This window comes from Saccostrea cucullata, unplaced genomic scaffold (genome assembly GCF_032062105.1).
Source record: "Saccostrea cucullata isolate Sc308-1 unplaced genomic scaffold, CSIRO_AGI_Scuc_v1 ctg1647, whole genome shotgun sequence".
NCBI lineage: Eukaryota > Metazoa > Mollusca > Bivalvia > Ostreida > Ostreidae > Saccostrea > Saccostrea cuccullata.
In genome coordinates, this window is record NW_026939001.1 from 20118 (window position 1) to 40611 (window position 20494).

At 33.9% G+C, this 20494-nt stretch overlaps 1 protein-coding gene across 1 annotated transcript in view; it reads left to right on the forward strand.

The window, feature by feature from the left end:
• The window catches only part of LOC134252083 (uncharacterized), a 31447-nt gene extending 10953 nt beyond the window's left edge, over positions 1 to 20494 (forward strand). The window contains exons 3-10 of the mRNA XM_062734521.1: positions 8577 to 8636; positions 8915 to 9253; positions 9346 to 9672; positions 11133 to 11429; positions 11644 to 11739; positions 11861 to 11961; positions 20037 to 20217; positions 20472 to 20494. Of these exons, the coding sequence (XP_062590505.1) occupies positions 8577 to 8636; positions 8915 to 9253; positions 9346 to 9672; positions 11133 to 11429; positions 11644 to 11739; positions 11861 to 11961; positions 20037 to 20217; positions 20472 to 20494 (1424 nt within the window). The remainder of the gene's footprint in view (positions 1 to 8576; positions 8637 to 8914; positions 9254 to 9345; positions 9673 to 11132; positions 11430 to 11643; positions 11740 to 11860; positions 11962 to 20036; positions 20218 to 20471) is intronic.

Sequence of the window (20494 nt, forward strand, 5' to 3'; positions counted from 1 at the left end):
TGAACCCTCTAAAAGTTAGTGCCCCTTTCAGTGTAAACCCTTGTTATCGCTACTCCTCCGAAACCGTAAACCGTAGAGGTACAAAACCTTCAACAATGTCTGCGACTAATTTAGTACACTTCTCATCCTATTAGTGCGAAAGAATTCGTAAACATTTTATGCAGTTATTGCCCCTGGCAGTTTATGATGTTTACAAAGAACTAAAAACTTCTTAACGACAAGTCGTAAAGACATGGGCCCAACTGCATGAGATCTTTTGACCTTTGACCTTGAATATTAGGTCAAGGTCAAAGTCATTGGGAAAGCATCAAAATTGCTTATTTACGGGCTTTTGGTTAAAATGACCTTGACCTTTGACCTTGATATTTGACCTTGACCATTGACCTTTTCTCAAAAGTTTAAAAAGATATATTCATTATCTTTACCTAGATTCAGCTTCAAGTGTAAAACTCAAGTTTATAAGGCTAAGTGCTTTTTTTTGGATGACCTTGACCTTTGACCTTGGTAAATGACCTTGACCTTTGACCCAAAGGTCACAATCAAGCTTTATTATGTGGAGGTATTTATAACTGTCACGTCAACAAACACTTATATAATACAACCCCCCCCATTTCTCTAAAAAAAAAAAAAATCAATAGCGGCATAGAAAATTTTTCTACAACTCAAAAGACATCACAGATCAAGATAAAATTCAGTTTAGCATGTAGAAGACACCTCAAAGAAAGTGCCCTGAGAGTTTTACGGTGAGTCTCTTAAGTACAATTAAATTTTAGTAAATATCGGACAAATCTACATTTTTTTTCTGTCTGAAATTTAATTCTTGCTGAGTATAAAAATCAATTAAAGCTAGTATTGGCCATTTCTTAGATTGTTGTTAATATCACTCGATTCTCCTGCTCTAATACGATATTTCGATACCAAATATTCTTGCTTTCTTTAGTATGTGGAATTTATTTCAATTTTATTTAGATTTAATATTGTTGGAATGAATCTCGAAAATTGCGATTTTTCCTGTCAAATAAATTTCCACGCTCTCAATGACACCGTTTTTTTTTTTTTTTTTTTTTTTTTTTGAGATGCATGTTTCAAGTTTAATTTATGCTGGTAACTATGAATTCAATTCAAATAGAAATGATTATAAAATCTTACCTATGAATTGACCATATCTGTCAAAACGAACGCGGCCTTTTTCAAATACATAAATTGCTACGCAACCTCAAATGCATGTATCCCCGTTAATACCAATATCATAATTGTAATCGGACCCTATCCCTTACATTTTAACTCGAAAACAATCTCATTCAAACTCACATATACTCCCAGGAGCTTTCAGAAGTGTCTCAACTGGAACTCTTTGACTGGTCAATGAATCAAGGAAATTCCGTTAACTTTAACTCGACAATAATACAACACAATTTCAACGGAACCCGTGGCGTAGTGGTTAGAGCGCTCGCCTGCTAATCAGAGGGTCCAGGGATCGAATCCTGCTGGAGCACCTTATTTTTTTTTTTTTTTTTATTTTTTTTTTTATTTTTTTTGCGTTTTTCTTCGTTTTTTCAACCCGAATGACACGGAAACACTTAAAAAGCTGGAAAGACCTCTTATTGTTCTGTGAACAATAAGTCTCCTAGTTATTCTTCTTTTTTTTCCGCCGTGTGATTTTGAGTTTCAAGATATATCGAAGAGATTTATAGTCCATAAGAATGTACTCCAAAAAAGATTATTGCAGTTGACCCTGCGTAAATGAACCTTGACCGCTTTCGAAGTTATTGCCCCTTTCCCAAAAAATGCTTGTTATCGCTACTTCTCCGAAACCATAAGCCGTAGAGATCTGAAACCTTTAGTAAAGTCTTTGACTAATTGAGAGGACTCTTCATCTATTCAGTGCGAAAGTATTCGGTGACCCCTTCAATCAGTTATTGCCCCTGAAACTTTTTTGAATTTTACAAATAGTTAAAAATTTTTAAAACGACAAGTCGTAGAGACATGGGACCAACTGCATAAGATTTATTGACCTTTGACCTTAAAATTCATGTAAAGGTCAAAGGTCAAGGTCATTCCAAAAATGAGAAAATTAGCTCTTTTTGTATCTCTTTTGTCTTTCAACATATACTTAATGTCTATACATCAGTGATATGTACTCTTAAATCTGTTTCAAGGATTTCATTCTTGTGCCCTAAGATTAAACCTTTTAAAAGTTATTGCCCCTTGTGCGAAAAACCTTGTTATCGCTACTCCTCCGAAACTGTAGACCCTACAGACACCAAACCTTCACTAATGTCTTAAGGGTCTTCAGACCTTACTTCATTGTATAAGTGCAAAAGAATCTGATGACCCCTTATATGAGTTATTGCCCTTTAACTTCTTTGTACTTACAATTAAACCTTATAACTTGAAAACTATAAGTGGTAGAAGCATGGGGTCCATTGCATTGTGACCCTTGACCTTTGACCTTGAATATTTTTCAAGGTCAAAGGTCAAGGTCATTCTTTTTTTTTTTTAATTTTCATTTTTTCAAGATTTTAGAGAGTTTTGGTTTCTTTTTCATGGAATTTAATTTTAAGGAGTCAGATATAAAAAAAGAGTTCAAAGAAGGTGGAAAGACCTCTTATTGTTCTGTGAACAATAAGTCTCCTAGTTAGGTCTTTCCACCTTTCTGTGGAAAGACCTATTGATTTTCTTCTGTTTCTTATTATTCTTCTTCTTCTTATTTTTCTTCCGCTGATTTTTTGTTTCGACATTTATCGAAAAGACTTTTTGTTCATCGTAAAGGTCATTAAAAGTTAGGAACAAATTTGACCCAACGCGTATGAACTATGACCGCTTTCGAAGTTATTGCCCCTTTCGCAAGAAATGCTTGTTATTGCTACTCCTCCAAAACCGTAAACCGTAGAAGTATGAAACCTTCACGAAAGTCTTCGTCTAATTGAGAGGACTCTGGAATCTATTCATTGCAAAAGTATTCGGTGACCCCTTCAATGAGTTATTGACCCTGAAATTTTTTTAATTTTAGAAATAATTAAAAATTTTCAAAACGAGAAGTGATAGAGACATGGGACCAACTGCATAAGATTCATTGACCTTTGAGCACGAAATTCATGCAAAGGTCAAAAGTCAAGGTCATTCCAAATTTGAGAAATTAAGCTCTTTTTATATCTTTTTTGTATCTTAACATATACAAACTGTCTTAGAATCATTAATATGTACTCTTAAAACTATTTTAAAGATTCAATTCCTATTCCGTAAGATTGACCCTATTAAAAGTTATCGCCCTTTGTGCGGAAAACCTTGTTATCGCTACTACTTTAAAACCATAAACAGTACAAATATGAAACCTTCACTAAAGTCTTCGACTAATTGAAAGGATTCTGGAATTTATTCATTGCGAAAGTATTCGGTGACTTCTTCAATGAGTTATTGCCCCTGAAAGTCTTTGAATTTTACAAATGATTAAAAATTTTCAAAACGAGAAAGTGTAGAGACATGAAACCAACTGCATAAGATTCATTGAGCTTTGAGCTTAAAATTCATGTAAAGGTCAAAGGTCAAGGTCATTCCAAAATTGAGAAATTAAGCTCTTTTTATATCTTTTTTGTATCTTAACATATACAAACTGTCTGAGCATCATTAATATGTACTCTTATAACTATTTAAAAGATTCAATTCGTATTCCGTAAGATTGACCCTATTAAAAGTTATCGCCCTTTGTGCGGTAAACCTTGTTATCGCTACTACTTCGAAACCATAAACCGTACAAATATGAAACCTTTACTAAAGTCTTCGACTAATTGAGAGGGTTCTGGAATCTATTCATTGTGAAAGTATTTGGTTACTCCTTCAATGAGTTATTGCCCTTGAAAGTCTCTGAATTTTAGAAATAATTAAAAATTTTCAAAACGAGAAGGTATAGAGACATGAGCTCAAGTGCATAAGATTCATTGACCTTTGAGCTTAAAATTCATGTAAAGGTCAAAGGTCAAGGTCATTCCAAAACTGAGAAATTTAGCTCTTTTTATATCTCTTTTGTCTTTCAACATATGCTTAATGTCTATGCATCATTAATATGTACTTTTAAAACTGTGTCTTAGATTTCATTCTCGTCTCTTAAGATTGACCCTATAAAAAATTATTGCCCATTGTACGAAAAACATTTTTATTGCTATTGCTCCAAAACCGTAAACCGCAAAGACATGAAAACTTCTTTAATGTCCTATGGGATTTTAGGCAAAACTTTTATGTTCAATTGCAAAAGGATCTGGTGACTCCTTGAATGAGTTACTGCCCTTAAATGCTTTTGTGCTTACTATTAAACATTATAACTTTAAAACTATAAGTCATAGAGACATGGGGTTAATTACAATGTGACCCTTGACCTTTGACTTTGAATATGACTTAAAGGTCAAAGGTCAAGGTCACTTAAAAAAAAAAAAAATTCATATTTTTTTCTTTTTTTAAGCCATTCCTGGTTTCTTTTTTATGAAATTTAATTTTTAATAGACAAATAGTAAATGAAATTGAAATTCAAAAGGTGGAAAGACCTCTTATTGTTCTGTGAACAATAAGTCTCCTAGTTCTTCTTCTTATTTTTCTTCCGCTGATTTTTTGTTTCGAGATTTATCGAAAAGACTTTTTGTTCATCGTAAAGGTCATTAAAAGTTAGGAACAAATTTGACCAAACGCGTATGAACTATGACCCCTTTTGAAGTTATTGCCCCTTTCGCAAGAAATGCTTGTTATTGCTACTCCTCCAAAACCGTAAACCGTAGAGGTATGAAACATTCACTAAAGTCTTTGACTAATTGAGAGGACTCTGGAATCTATTCATTGGGAAAGTATTCGGTGACCCCTTCAATGAGTTATTGCCCCTGAAACTTTTTTAATTTTAGAAATAATTAAAAATTTTCAAAACGAGAAGTGATAGAGACATGGGACCAACTGCATAAGATTTATTGACCTTTGATCATGAAATTCATGCAATGGTCAAAGGTCAAGGTCATTCCAAATTTGAGAAATTAAGCTCTTTTATATCTTTTTTGTCTTTTAACATATACAAACTGTCTTAGCATCATTAATATGTACTCTTAAAACTATTTTAAAGATTTAATTCGTATTCCTTAAGATTGACCCTATTAAAAGTTATCGCCCTTTGTACGAAAAACCTTGTTATTGCTACTACTTCAAAACTGTAAACCGTAGAAATATGAAACCTTCACTAAAGTCTTCGACTAATTGAGAGGACTCTGGAATCTATTCATTGCGAAAGTATTCGGTGACTCCTTCTATGAGTTATTGCCCCTGAATCTTTCTTAATTTTAGAAATAATTAAAAATTTTCAAAACGATAAGTGATAGAGACATGGGACCAACTGCATAAGATTCATTGACCTTTGATCATAAAATTAATGCAAAGGTCAAAGGTCAAGGTCATTCGAAATTTGAGAAATTGTGTTTTTTTATATCTCTTTTGTTTTTAAACATATACTTAATATCTTAGCATCATAAATAAGTACTCTTAAAACTATTTTAAATATTTTATTTTTGTTCCCTAAGATTAACCCTTTTAAAAGTTATTGCCCCTTGTGCAAAAACCTTGTAATTGCTACTCCTCCGAAACTGTAGACTGTAGAGACACCAAACCTTCACTAATGTCTTTAGGATCTTGAGGCATAACTACACTGTATAAGTGCAAACGGATCTGATGACCTCTTATATGAGTTATTGCCCTTTAACGACTTTGTACTTATTATTAAACAATATAACTTAAAAACTATAAGTCATAGAAGCATGGGGTCAATTGCATCGTGACCTTTGACCTTGAATGTTTTCTCAAGGTCAAATTCATTCAATTTTTTTTTATTTTCATTTTTTTCTATCCTTTAAGACAATTTTGGTTTCTTCTTCATGGAATCTTATTTTAAGGAGTCATATATAAAACAAAATTGAAATTCAAAGAAGGTGGAAAGACCTCTTATTGTTCTGTGAACAATAAGTCTCCTAGTTATGAACTGCGACGCTTCACCCCGGCATATTTCATGAATCGCGTTAGCGCTCCATGATAAATATGCCAGATGGTACACCGGCGTAAAGCGTTGTAGTTCATATGTCTCATGAATCCTCAAAAGTTAAATTCATTTTTTATATTCACATTATTTGTCTCATGAGTTGCCGCAAAATTTCTGCCATTCAACTGTCATTTTTAAGGCAATACAATGGAGATATTCACTTACAATTATATCCAAGAAGGATATGGAAATAACGAACAGTATTCAATCTCAACGTCCATTAAACAAATATACAAAATAAGAGCAGAGCAAACACGGACCCCCGAAACACCAGAGGTGGGATCAGGTGCCATGGAGGAGTGAGCATCCCCTGCTGACCGGTCACACCCGCCGTGTGCTCGTTGTCATAATCAGGATATAACGGAAAACATCCGTGGTCAAATCAGTGTATAAATAATGGACTAACAATTGGCATGAAAAACATCAGTCAGCATTTCATTCAATAATAAATTGTATTTGCTGACAAGGTCATTGTATCGACCATAGAATTTACGAAATGATGACTTCAGACGAGACCGCTGATATTCTTACATACAACAAATTTTGAGGCAAGACTTCCTGAGAAGCCCTTAGTTAAAACCTCTCATGGGGTGCCAGGAGCTCCCTGGATCGGTACAATTTTTCAATGTTCAATATGCAAAAGTTTACAAAATCAAAAAATGGAATTAAAAAAAACCTGATTATTTATCATTGCTGATATTTCATTTTCACAATTATACGTAGATATTTAGTTTCATATTAAATAAATATAGATAGATAGATAAAATATACATTTAATAACAAAGTACAGGTTTGCGTATTGAAAATGAATAGGTGATATCACGATTTCGAATAGGTGATATCACCTAGGGGTAGACAAATAGATTTTTTCAGTACTTGCCCTCGGACAGGTTACCATCGTAAAACTACTTGTCCTACCAAAAAATCTGCTTGTCCCACCGTTTTTCTTAAAATACATAGAACTGAAGCATTGATATTAATTTATTTTTGAGTGAGACACCTAAAATCACGAAATTTAGATGAAAATGATTAATTTTAAGGAGTATTTTTCCTCAAAATTCTGCAATAAAATACATGACTACATGTACACTTTTTAAAAAAAGTAAAACTGTATTTATTAAATGGAAAAAAGTGAAGATATCGGACACTGGTCAATCTCATAAAACCTACAAACAAAACGAGTCTGTGAACAAAACACTACTGTATGTTGTGCGATTGCCAGGGAACAGCAATAACAACAATTTTAATACCACTAGCATCTGTATTCACAGTATGAATTTAGCACATGCATTTTGACAATAAATGTCTCAATTCCCATACCACATTTTTGACGACATCAGTAAGTCCATGTTTTACGACATATGCATATTTTCACAACACGTTAATGTGTAAATTCAAGAGGAGTTCCGACTATCCGATGTACGTATGTACAGCCGATGCAGTAGTCAACATCAGTGAAAACAGGTACTTTGCTGTGATTCATGATACTTTAAAAGCAATAACATAAAATATGTTTGAGTATTGTACATTATTTATTTTTTTTTTGTTAATTGGAAAACAACTTGTCCGCGGACAGGCACCTGTTATCAAATTACTTGCCCGTCACCCAAAACTTGTAGTCCCGGGCGTCGGGCAGTGCTATTTGTCTTCCTATTTGACAAATAGGTAATATCACTTTTTGCCAGTAAATACTAATATGGCGCCTTATATATTTTACTTGTTGATCCAACACATATTTTAGTTTTACTAAAGCAAAACATGGATACTATGGGAGCTCACTGCTTACATTACCACTTGTTTTTTTTTCTCTTTGTTGTCCAATTTAATGAATTTTTGAGGGAAGGGTTAAATATGAAGATATTTTCCGTTTCTGCTCCTCAAAATTACTACAGAAAATGAATTTAGATCTTTTTCCTTAAAATATATAAAAATCAAAATTGTTTGATGTAACTGTAATAAGATGTTTTTAAATACAATGTATATCATATAAATATAATTTTCAAACTAAACTACAAAGAACAGTAAAAAGTGCGGGTTTTTTGCTTGGTTAAACCTCAAAACGTGTTTTAAACAATTTTTCATCTTTATATGACTTCTTAACAATGTACGAAATAACACACAAAAATACAAAGCAAATGAGCTAATATTTCGAGTAAAAAATATATATAGGAAATTCGGATTGGCAAATAACTGTAAATATTAAATTTGGTCATACATCTGTTAGACCTTATATGATATCATCACTGTATGCATAAAAGAAAAAAAATCTAGGCATCACTTGATTGAGAACAGTTTTTTTTTTCATTCTCCATTTCATGGAAAAAAGAAAATAACCTCGGCCTAAACTTGGCTCGAGCTCTCAATAAAAAAAGCATTAAAAATTAATCTAATTGACCCAAAAACATAGCCATAATATTTTCTTGAATCTATAAAATTTTTCATATATCACTTCGTAATAATAAATTCATATCGGTTTAGGAATTTGTTATTTTAGCAAAATTTTTTCTATTTTCAGGAAACGAGGAAGAATTAAGATTTGAATTTGTAGGTGGTGAACTGCATATTTACTTGAAAGGTATTATTTATTATTTAATTTATTCACAAATAACATGTTCTTAGATAAAAAAAAAATGAAATTAATAACGTCATTATACTTTAACCAAAGACGCCAACAAAATAAATTTTTAAAGCAATGCTGTGATTTTAAAATAAAACTAAAGTATTTTTGATTATCAGCTTTGCTTAGAATGGATTTTAATTGCAAACAAAGAAATGATAATGTTACAAGAAACCAAATTATAAAAACATAATAAAAATCTTCTGACATCATGCCGATTCAAATTTTCTTTTTAGCCCCTATAATGGAAAAAATAGGTAAACTCAAAGCGATAATCTCCGATGTGGATGGTAATGAAGAGATATTTGAGAAAGTGATTAATGAAATCCCTAACCTGGAAGAATTCTTTGCTCAAAATACACATTCTACTTTTGAAAACATAACGAAAGGATCTATTACAATTGTTCTGCAAGCGGAGTCTACGTATGCCATGACGAAGTTAAAACAGTTCATAGAAAATGAGGATTTTTCTAAATTTTTGGCACAGTTATTTAAATCTAAGGATGTACGACCATTTTTGACAAACGAAAAGTACAACATTAAAGTTGAGATCAGAGAAGTGAAAGAACCAGCAGGTAATTTAATAACTATACTCATTAAAGAGATTTATAACAGATACCTTTCGGAATGGCTAAACAGACATAAAAATGTATTCTTTGTATTCCAGATCCAACTTTTGGTGTTTTGCAATCCATTGATCGTCCAAAATTAGAGACTACGTTTAGATCGCGTTTGGAGAGATGTCACAGTTTCCTTTTGGAGGAACTAGAGCCACGATGTTTACTGATGGATCAAGCTGTTGCCGAAATCTTTGGGTCGTGTTTTGATAAGTTCAACCAGCCGGGCTTGAGAACGATAGAAGCTGAAACCTTCTTAGAGTATCTTAAGAATCAGTCCGAGGAGAAAATTAAATTTGTTCTAGAAAAGCTGAAAGAGAAAAACCAATATATATACGACCAGCTGTTTCCAGATACATCGAAATATCAGGATATTGGTAATGAAATAAAATCATAAGAATACGTTCCTTTTTAACATTTTTATCTGAAATATTTTATTTTACGTTTTAAATGATTTTTATACCGTGTAAAAATACTTAAATTTTTCTAATTGCTCAAAATGTGAAATTTTATCTGTAAGTAGCAGAAAGTAATAGCCAATTTACATCCCCTTCATAAAACAGACAATTCTGTAAATGGAATAGAATTAAGAAAATGGATAAAATAACTCTGTATGTGTGTGAGGGTGTGTGTATGTGAGGGTGTGTGTGTGTGTGGGTGTGTTTGTACACGTGCATGCAAGTGTAAAAAATTATTATCCACAGTCAAGCTGAAAGTGCATGGAAACATTACACATCAGGAACAATGCAGACTTAGGCCTCTAAAACATCAGAGGTTGAAGCAGGTGCCAAGGATGAGTATGCATCCGCTTTCCGATCGGTCGCATACGCCTTGTTATCAATTAATTCAGTGTGTAAATATTAATAAAAGTCTTACAATTGTTATTTAAGAAATAAACAAGTTATTCAGTGAACATTGTGTTATGTATAGCAATTATGGAAAATATGCAAGCAGAGCTATTGCTATTCATAATGTCATGTTCAGTGATTAATCGTTGTTCATTACTTATATTTGCATTCTTTGATGTTGTCAAGAATATCAAAGGAAGCTCTGGCTTACATAAGGACACGGATCCTTGTCTTCAGTAAAAATAAAAACTGCTTTAAAATCAGTAGACCTAATTAATGTATATGTCCCTTTTTTAAAATAAACTATCAAACATTTTTTAAACTTATATTTGCCTCTCAGCCACAGATATTTGAATACAAGCTGTGTCGTCACCACATTCTCATATTTTGTTTTGATACAGCCGTGACGTCATCGTTCAACGTTAATGAAACCCTCAATATAAGGGCTGGGCGCTAATATCGATATTTCAATATATTGCAATACAATGACAAAATATATCGTATCGCAATACGATTTTGTAATTTCGATATATTGGCAATATGATTTCATTAAAGAATTTTGTCATTAAATATAAAAATGGACTTATGAAAGTTTGTTATTAAGCCAAACATTAAGACAGAAGTTGTTTTGTGGGAACAATTGAGAGCATAACTTTAATTGTCAATTGATAATGCCTTCTTGTGGATGTATGTAAATGTCGGTTTTAAGGTCAAAGTAAGTGGTTTCTTTTTTTTGTGTATAATATTTAAGAAAGAAATAACATGTTTATAAACTTAAATGGGAATTGAAGTGGGTCGGTCACGTGATCAAATCCTGTGAAGTCCGAAGTTTGATACAAAATTAAGTATGTTCATATTTATCAAAATTATTTTCAAACGACCATTGACAAACTAGGTATATTTACGAGTTCCTTTTATATATAAGGAGCTGCCTTTGTTAAAAAGCCCGGGATTTAATTGGTCGTTTAAAGATTCTTTTTTTTATTTAGAAATCGAACAAGTCAAAGGAAATATTTTGGACACTTTACCGGAGTTACTGGATATAGTGAGTATTCCCTCATTCCAGACACCTCTGTTGAGTGCTGGGGTAATAACACCGGAAGCACTGGATTTTATACACAAGAGCAGTAAAAGTTGTAGAATAGAAACTTTGCAGTTTGTCAAATTGATTTTACATAGAGGACCAGAGGCAATAAAACTTTTTCTCTCAGCTTTGGAAAATTCATGTGGCGAAAGCATATCTAAAAATCTTCTACGGCCAAGGAATGTTGAAACGATGAGTGCTCGTAAGTAAAACATTTTAAATTTACTTTAAAATGATTAACTCTCATTTTTAACATTCGATTGATGTATTTTGTAGCTCTAACGCTGCAATGCATAACTGAAGAACATCTTGTAAATTAATGATTATGTCTTTGAAACATTAACACGTATATTAGTTATATACATTAGATAATAACTTTTTTTTTTACACTTTTACAAAATTTTCTATAAATTCAGAACGGAGAGGACACCCAAAGATAAACTACAGAGTCTTCAACGAGGAAAGCGGATTGCTGTTTGAAGGAAAATTTGTACTAGAACTCGTCAGACAGGGTTTGTAAAGAGAAGCTCCTAAGCTAATCATAATGATGTAAACAGTTAATTAAAATGATCTATGATATTCGTCAGAATTTAGAAGAGATTGTTTTTTAATAATGGTACTTGGTTACCATAGCCGGAAGAAAGGAAGAGGACAAGAATATATTTAAGAAAGACAAAGAGCCAACAGTAGGTGCAAATTTGGAAACACTACCTGAAGACGATTTGTCCGAGACTGTAAGTTATTTTTCTTTATCAAAATATAGCTTAATTCTATAGGTTTAAAAGTAACTACGTATGTATAATTTTGAAAAAGAAAATAAAATAAATCAATGTTAGAGGTTAACAATTGTCTCCAAAAGCTCCTGTACTTTATAAAAAAGTTAATTTTACAGCGTTACAGAAAAATTACTGTTGATAATCTAAACTAACTGTACATCCATCATGGGTTTTAATATGAAATTACTAATTACCATGCAGAGTGGTAATTTTTGTTGGCTTTGGTGTATGAAAGAAAACACCAATCAATTTCCATACTTACCCACCACCAAATCATAACCAACGAACACTTGCAATAACTGTATGTATCTGTGTTTCCTTCCTGTACATTTTACAACAATGAACTTTATCTATTCAAACCATTTTGGCTTCAAAATTATGTATTCAGAAAAAAAGTTATAATTAAGGTAAGTCACTCCTGAAATTTGTTATATCAAGGATTTTTTGAGAATATCTGAGTGTGTTAGCGCTATGACATGGCAGCTCCACCTCTGACTATATAACTTGATTGCTCTTTTGTTACTAAGGTTCTAGTTTTAAGATTTGTTGAGCTTTTATATAACACGTCGCTTAATCAAAAGGTTGAATCCTTTGTTCTCTAAATTTCCGTTTTTAAGTGAAATTATAGTTTAAAGTTTTTAATTTTAAGTTCACTGAACCGTGACTGTATTGCTTTTTATAGGTACGACCTATTTTACTCGTTGTTTGAATTGTGTTGCCAAGTCGTTCCATAAATTGTTTTACTCAACTTTTCTATTTTGACTCTATTGGGATTTTACCGGTACGAGCTATCTTTCTTTTTGCTCAGATTGGGTTGTCAAGTCGCTCCACAAATGTTCCTACTGAGCTAAATATACTTTGACTTCAGTACGATTCCCTGTACGAACTATCTCTCTATTTGGTTGGATTGTGTTGACAAGTCACTCCACGTTTTTTCGTACTCAATTAATATAGTTTCTGCACGATGTGTTTTGTAAGGCCAAACACTGTTGGTGTGTCGGGTCGTGCCAAACATTTTCGACTTAGAAGGGGCACGAAGGGTGGACGCAGGTTCATAAGACGTATCCACACTGTCTGTGTTGGGCGGCTGAGCTATGTGGAACATCAACTTGGGGTTAATAGAAATAATTTAGTGTACATCTTCAATGATACTCTCAACAATTCCTGTTCTATCGCAAAAGTTCCAAATGAAACATGTGAGACCTTCCCTATTCCAACATTGATTCATCACAGGACAAAGAGAATTGACAATACAAGCTGTCGAGATGGTTCGAATCTTTTGAAAATTGAAACAAGTAGAGCTCCAATAGCCAACTCGTCAGGAACTCTTTCACTATGTACTCTCAATTGTAGATCTTCAAGAAATAAATCAGTATCCATAAATGATTACATTCAGTCAAATAACATCGATCTCATGGTGCTGACTGAAACATGGCTAGGATCAGACACAGATAACGCCATTTTGTCTGAACTAATACCAAACGGATATAATTTCATAAATAAACCAAGGGTAGATCGAAGGGGTGGAGGCCTGGCGATTATTCACGAAAAACAGGTTAGTGTGAAACCTGCGAACAAAGATGCCAAATACACTCATTTTGAACATCTAGAGTGCTCTGTTGGAGTCAAAAACAACTTTATTCGCATCGCTGTTATATATCGCCCACCACCATCTAAATCAAATAAATTCAAGAATTCTGTTTTCTTTGAAGAATGGACCAACTATCTGGACAGTCTCGTGTTGATCCCTGGTGAGTTACTTATCACAGGTGATCTAAATTTCCATCTTGATGATCCCAATGACAAAGATGCTAGAACATTTACAGAGTTGCTAACAGAACATGGATTAAAGCAGCATATTTCCGATGCAACACATCGTCTTGGTCATACGTTAGATGTGTTGATTACCAGAGAAGATAGTTCTATATTACAGGCAACGCCATTTGTAGCAGATCCTGGTATATGTGACAACAATGGAAACAGAAGTGGTGACCACCTCGCAATTCGCACTTTACTGCGTCTGTCCAAAGCTCCGAGAGAGAGAAGAACGGTAACCTTTCGGAAAATTCATGACATCAACATGGACAATTTCAGAAACGATCTTGATTTTTCAAACGTGACTTACAAGGAAGCATCTGTTGAAAAGCTTATCATTCACTACAATAGAGTTCTTACTGCTACCATTGATGTTCATGCCCCTCTGAAATCAAAGGAGATTGTTATACGACCGAATACTCCTTGGTTTACGGATGATCTTTATTCTGCTAAGAGAGATCGCCGGAGGGCTGAACGAACTATGAGACGAACAAACCTAGCAGTCCACAAGGACATTTTCAATCAGAAATGTATGCAGGTTACAAAACTCATACAACACTGTAAAAGTCAGTTTTATATAAACAAAATTCAGGAAATAGGCAGCGACTCGAAACAGCTTTTTAAACTTACCAACAATCTCATGGGAAACACAAATTTATCAGTACTGCCAGAGCATGACAGCGAATTCGATCTCGCATCCAAATTTGGTGAATTTTTTATCGGTAAAATTCAGAAAATCAGAGATAACCTTTGCTCCTTGACCAAGTCTCCTACTATGGAAGTTGTCCTTCGAGCTGACATCAAGTTTGATGGCATTCCTCTGGAAGCGTTTGAACCAGTGTCGATTGCTGAGGTATGTGACATTATCGGCGATGCACCAACGAAGTCTTGCGAGTTAGATCCAATACCCACAAATGTTTTGAAACAATGTTTGGAGAGACTTTTGCCAATCATCACTGAAATTATCAACAAATCCTTCTCAGAAGCGTCAGTACCATTGGATTTCAAAAAGGCCATAGTACGTCCATTGATTAAACGCCAAGGACTTGACAAAGATGAATTCAAAAATTACAGACCTGTTTCAAATTTGCCTTTTTTATCTAAAGTATTAGAAAAAGCGGTGGCATCTCGACTCGAAAAACACCTAAACGCTTACCAGCTTCATGATAACGTGCAGTCGGCCTACCGAAGTAGTCACTCTACAGAAACTGCCCTGCTACGGGTGCACCATGATATTACCTCTGCACTGGATAAGAATTCATGCGTTGCTCTCGTAATGCTAGATCTCTCGGCTGCATTCGATGTGATTGATCATGATATACTAATCAGTCGCATCGAATATGCGTTTGGTATCACAGGATCGGCGCTTTCATGGATAAAGTCTTATTTATCTGGTCAAAGTCAACAAATTGCTGTAGGTTCGACATTCTCGAGAGAGTTCTTATTCCAGTTTGGTGTACCACAAGGGTCTGTTTTAGGACCTCGTCTATATTGTATGTTCTCCAAACCCATCGGAGAAATTTGCCGGAGACATAACATGTATTACCATTGTTATGCTGATGACACACAGGTTTACCTGATTATTAACCCGAAGGACAGTTGGGACGACATTGCGAATAGACTTGAACGGTGTCTGTCTGATATACAAGACTGGATGCAAAACAACATCCTTAAGTTAAACCAGGATAAGACTGAACTCATCATCTTTACACCGAAACGTATGGCAAATGAATTTACAGGACGTAAACTCGCTTTTGGTGGATCAGTCATCAGTAATGCTTCCTGTGTTAAAAATCTCGGGGTATTTTTCGACAGCAAATTAAGCATGGACTGTCAAATCAATTCGGTTACAAGATCCTGTTATTTCCATCTTCGTAACATCGGTAGAATAAGATCACTCATAACAGAGGATGCTTGCAGGACACTTGTTAGATCTTTAGTGACATCTAGACTTGATTATGGCAATGCACTATTTTTTGGCCTCAATGCCACATCCTTGCAAAAGTTGCAGAAAGTTCAGAACACTGCAGCCAGACTGGTGACACGTTTGAGAAAACATGAATATATAACACCAATTCTAATAACTCTTCACTGGCTACCTGTGGCATACCGTGCACAATATAAAATTCTGTTGTACACTTTCAAGGCCTTACAGAAGCTAGCCCCGAAATACATCCAGGAAATTGTTCAGGTCTATCGCCCACAACGTTCACTGCGGTCTGGGGATTCACTGAGCCTTGTTAAACCACGCACTCGAAGTAAGATGTATGGAGATAGAAGGTTTGATGTATCTTCAGCCACCCTGTGGAACTGCCTCCCGCTGGATCTTAGGAAAGAACAGTCACTTGAAGTTTTTAAAAGAAATCTAAAAACACATCTTTTTAGACTCGCCTTTAGTTTATAAGGCTCTAGTCACAATGGAGCATCCAGTTGGTTTTATTTTATAAAAAAGGAAAAGAAAAAAGAAAAAAAATTGCCCTATGATTTTACCTTTTTTATATTGTACCCGTCCTTCCTTTGTTTTATATTGTAATTGTTTTCTACGTGTAAAGCGCTTTAGGGTAATTCCATAATTATATAGGGCGCTATATAAAAGTAGATTAATAATAATAATAATAATAATAATTGAGAAGTATATTTTGGATAAGTACTCATAAAGTGTAACTCAAAATCGCAAAGAAAATAGGGGGTCAGTGTTCATCCTACTGATCTACGGTACATTTAAGTTGACCTTTTTGCACTTAAATTTCATCTCTTTGGTTAATTACTTTAACCCTTATTATATTTGATCAGATGTAAGCATGGCAATATATATAATCTTATTTTACGTAAAATAGTTTGAATAATATTTATCATTAAACGAATCTTGCAAATTATTGCGCATAAATTATTGTGTGACATTTTTGCACTAAAAAATAACATATTTGGGGTATCAAAAAATTTAATAGGCAATAAAAAATTTTCTTATATCAAACTTTTTACGACTTGAGTGCTGATCCGTCACAAGTATCGAGTAGTTTAAAATAATGAAAGAAAAAGGTGGGGTCAGTGATGTTAATTTTGAAATATTCGTCAAAATATGTGATTTTCAGGCAAAAAATGGTGTAGATTTGACCTTGACTTCTTTAACATATTTTCATTTTTTGGAAAAGTTTGTTGAGGGAAGGTGTAAAACTTAGTCTAAAAATATAAATTAAGACCTATATTAGCTATTTTTAGCAATATCAAAACGGAAAATATTCTCCGAGTATAAGTATGTGAGTCTAAATTTCCATTACATTAAATTTTATAAATGTGCAGATTTGCAGAATTTTCTGCTAAATATCCTTCCACCAAAAGAAATAGTCCCTCATAAATATTGCTTCTTTGTAGATTTTTGAGCAGTTTTTTTCATTGAATGTTAAAAAATTTACATTGTTGAATTTAAATGTGTTATAAAAATTGAATTTTAAAAAGCATGTACATCATGTCACTCAGAACCTTTTTTCACACATGAGTGAACAAAGCAGACCCAGAAAGCAGTCCCACAGCAGTCCAGGAATTGTTTTTCTGGGAACTGCTCAGGTGTCAGGTTGGGTCTGGTTGATACTGTAACTCCAACCAATCAAAAGTTTTGGGCAATATTAAAGTTTTGCAGACAAACACAAAAGCAGCTTAACAGACAGGGCAAAAACTATATTTCCCGAATCATCAATAACGGGGGGCATAATAAACATGTTTTTTGTACAGTAGTATTTTTTTTACCTAAGACAGTACCTTTTTCACGTTAACCACATATCAACATTTCTGCCTTTTTTTTATTGGAATTTGAGAAACTATCCCGTTGGAATAATTATATTGATTAATTAAATAAATGATTGTATATTGTTTAACGTCCCTCTCGTGATTTTTTCACTTATTGAGACGCTAAAACTTGCCAGTAAAGAGCTGCAAATTTTTGTTTTATACTCGGCACTCAGGGCCATTGAGCAGGGAGGGGTCTTTTTCGTGTCAGTATATACTGCGACATTGATACGGTTTCATCCAAAGGACCGGTCTCCATGTCCCACAGTGGGATTTGAACCCGCGACGAATGGATCAACTCCTTACTTCGCGACTCTAGAGCAGATGCTCTAACCACTGCGCCACGCGGGCGACTGGAATGAATAGAAGATTGCATACAAAACCTTCCTTACTGTCTTGTTGTGTTAAGCAATGGTAGGTTGTTCAATTTGTTTAACAGGACCATATTTTGTTTTCCAGTTTTCTTTCGGGTTCATATAATACGCAAGTTTCGAGATTATCTCCCTTGGTGCGCTCTTTCGTTGAGGATGGGTGTTTGGTTGCCGCGTAAACCAAAAGGTATATTGCATCATCTATAGACTGGTTTATCGTAACTATATAATTGTAAGGATGCACTGTTCAACTCGAGAATTATCAAATTTAAGTATAGGTGTCATTTTTTAAATTAAAAACTCGAAACAAAAAGAAATTTAGTGGATGTGAGACTATTCAGACTAGAGAAAAGATATATGGACCTCTAATAAATACAGTGAACATGAAACTGATCATTACATGTCGACAATCTTAATGACACTTTGATTTTTTTCCCCTTATTATAACTTCAAAAAACCCACTAACTTTTGAGAGAATGTTTGACGTACAATCAAGAAAATCTTTTAGTTTTTACATTTATTACGTTTTCAAGTACCCTAAAATTGAAAGTAGATTTGTAAATATTTACAGCTGAACTTGATAGAATTATAAAATGCATCACTATTTAACATTTTTATCTTTCTATAACAGTAAATAATTTTAAAAGCCATTAACATCGTTCATTGATTTATGCACGTTTGTATACATAAACAAACTGTCCCACCTCCATGCTGAAATGGATACTTTTTGCGCCTCTATCGCAGGAGAGTTACAATCTCGAAACTGGCGTATTGTAGACAGCTTTTATCCCGTGTAACAATTTTATACAGGAGTCTTTCATTACATTTCCCATTAAATTTCAAAAGTTTTAGAGAAATTTGCAGTCGCTTTCTTTTTAGCCTAGTGGTAGAGCGTTCGCTTCGTGATCGGGAGGCCCGGGTTCGATTCTCGTTCCTGACGCCGCGTCAAACCTAAGACGTAAAAATAGGTGGCTACTGTTCCTTTGCCGAACTCTCGGCATCAGAAGTGAATGTCACAGGTCTTTCGGATATGACCTTAAAAACGTAGGTCCCGTGTCACGATTGGCGCTGGCACGATAAAGAAACCTCACCGCTCAAAGGCCCTGAGTGCCGAGAATAGGTCTAAATTTGGTGCCCTTCACCGACATACGATGACGTCTCCATATGAGTGAAAAATTCTGGAGATGGACGTAAAACAATATACAATCAATCTTTTTTGCACATGTGCGGGATTCAACTCGCAGATACTGTTCTGTTTTCCAGAACGTTGTTTTATCACAATTCTTTTAAAATCTTTAAATAAAAAGCTACCCGTTGAAAAGTTCAGCTTCTAGGCAATCTGATTGGCGGTCACTCTAACTTCTCTGTACAAAACGGTTTTCCTAACTGCAAGTGATTTCTCATTGACCAGCCAGTGATCTAGGCCTTCTTGGCTATTTTATTCTTAACTGAACCCTTGCCGAGTTTTAAACGTTTTATTCATCGATAAATGGTTTTGATAAATGCAACAAAGATTCCATATTATGAAATGAGTTTTTCGAAAAAAAAATTATTTTCCTGTAATATTCATAAGAAAAGGAAATTTGAAATATGACCTGATATTCAAAATCTCCTTTCATGACTTTCCTTCTGTTTTCATGTTAACAGTGTCCACAGGATGGGTCCTAACAAGATGTTCTCTTTGAAAATTCGCTTAATGAATAGACTGTGATTAAGTAACAAATAAATAATCATGAAAGACAATGACTATTTTAGGTGACGTTCCAATTCAATGAAGTATAGCATTTAAAGAAATACATTTAGACTCATTAAATAATGAATAGCTGTCGTAAATGTATTAACATTATTTCGTCAGCAAAATATACATTTTGATCTTCTTGAAGTAGTAAAAATGCATATTGTTCCTACTTTTAATTCTACCACAAAGTAACAAATTCTAGGGTATTGAATGTTGTCTGTTCTCTTTGGTTTTAAATAAAATTACATGAAATTTAATTATTAAGCCTCCGGAACATTCTCCTAATAAATTGATAAAATAATTATTTGATGCATTTCATTTTGCAGATATGTTCACTACAATTGTCCAAAGAAAGCACAAAGGATGATGAAACCACAACTGAAAAGCGTGCCTCTCCTTGGAGCTCCTATTCTTTCATGCACATATATATGTTTGTTTTCTTAGCTATATTCTTTTTATTCCTTGGGGTTATCCTTAGTTACATGTTGAAACTCGAAAGTAATTCAGGTAAAACTGAAAAAGATTTAGAATTAACCGCAATGGAAGATATTAAGATGTATTTAGAGGAATTCAAAAGAGACAGTGAAAGACCTTGGAACTATATACCAGATGAGAAAAATGACAAAAAAATTAAAATGATGAACCAAATTATGGAAGCCTTACGGGAGATTAAAGAGGATCAAAAGCAAAATCAGAAGTCTTTGGAAAACATATTGTGGGGAATGGAAGAAATTGTTGAAAAATTTTCTGAAAAGTTCCAGGATCTTTCAAAAGCAATGTCTAA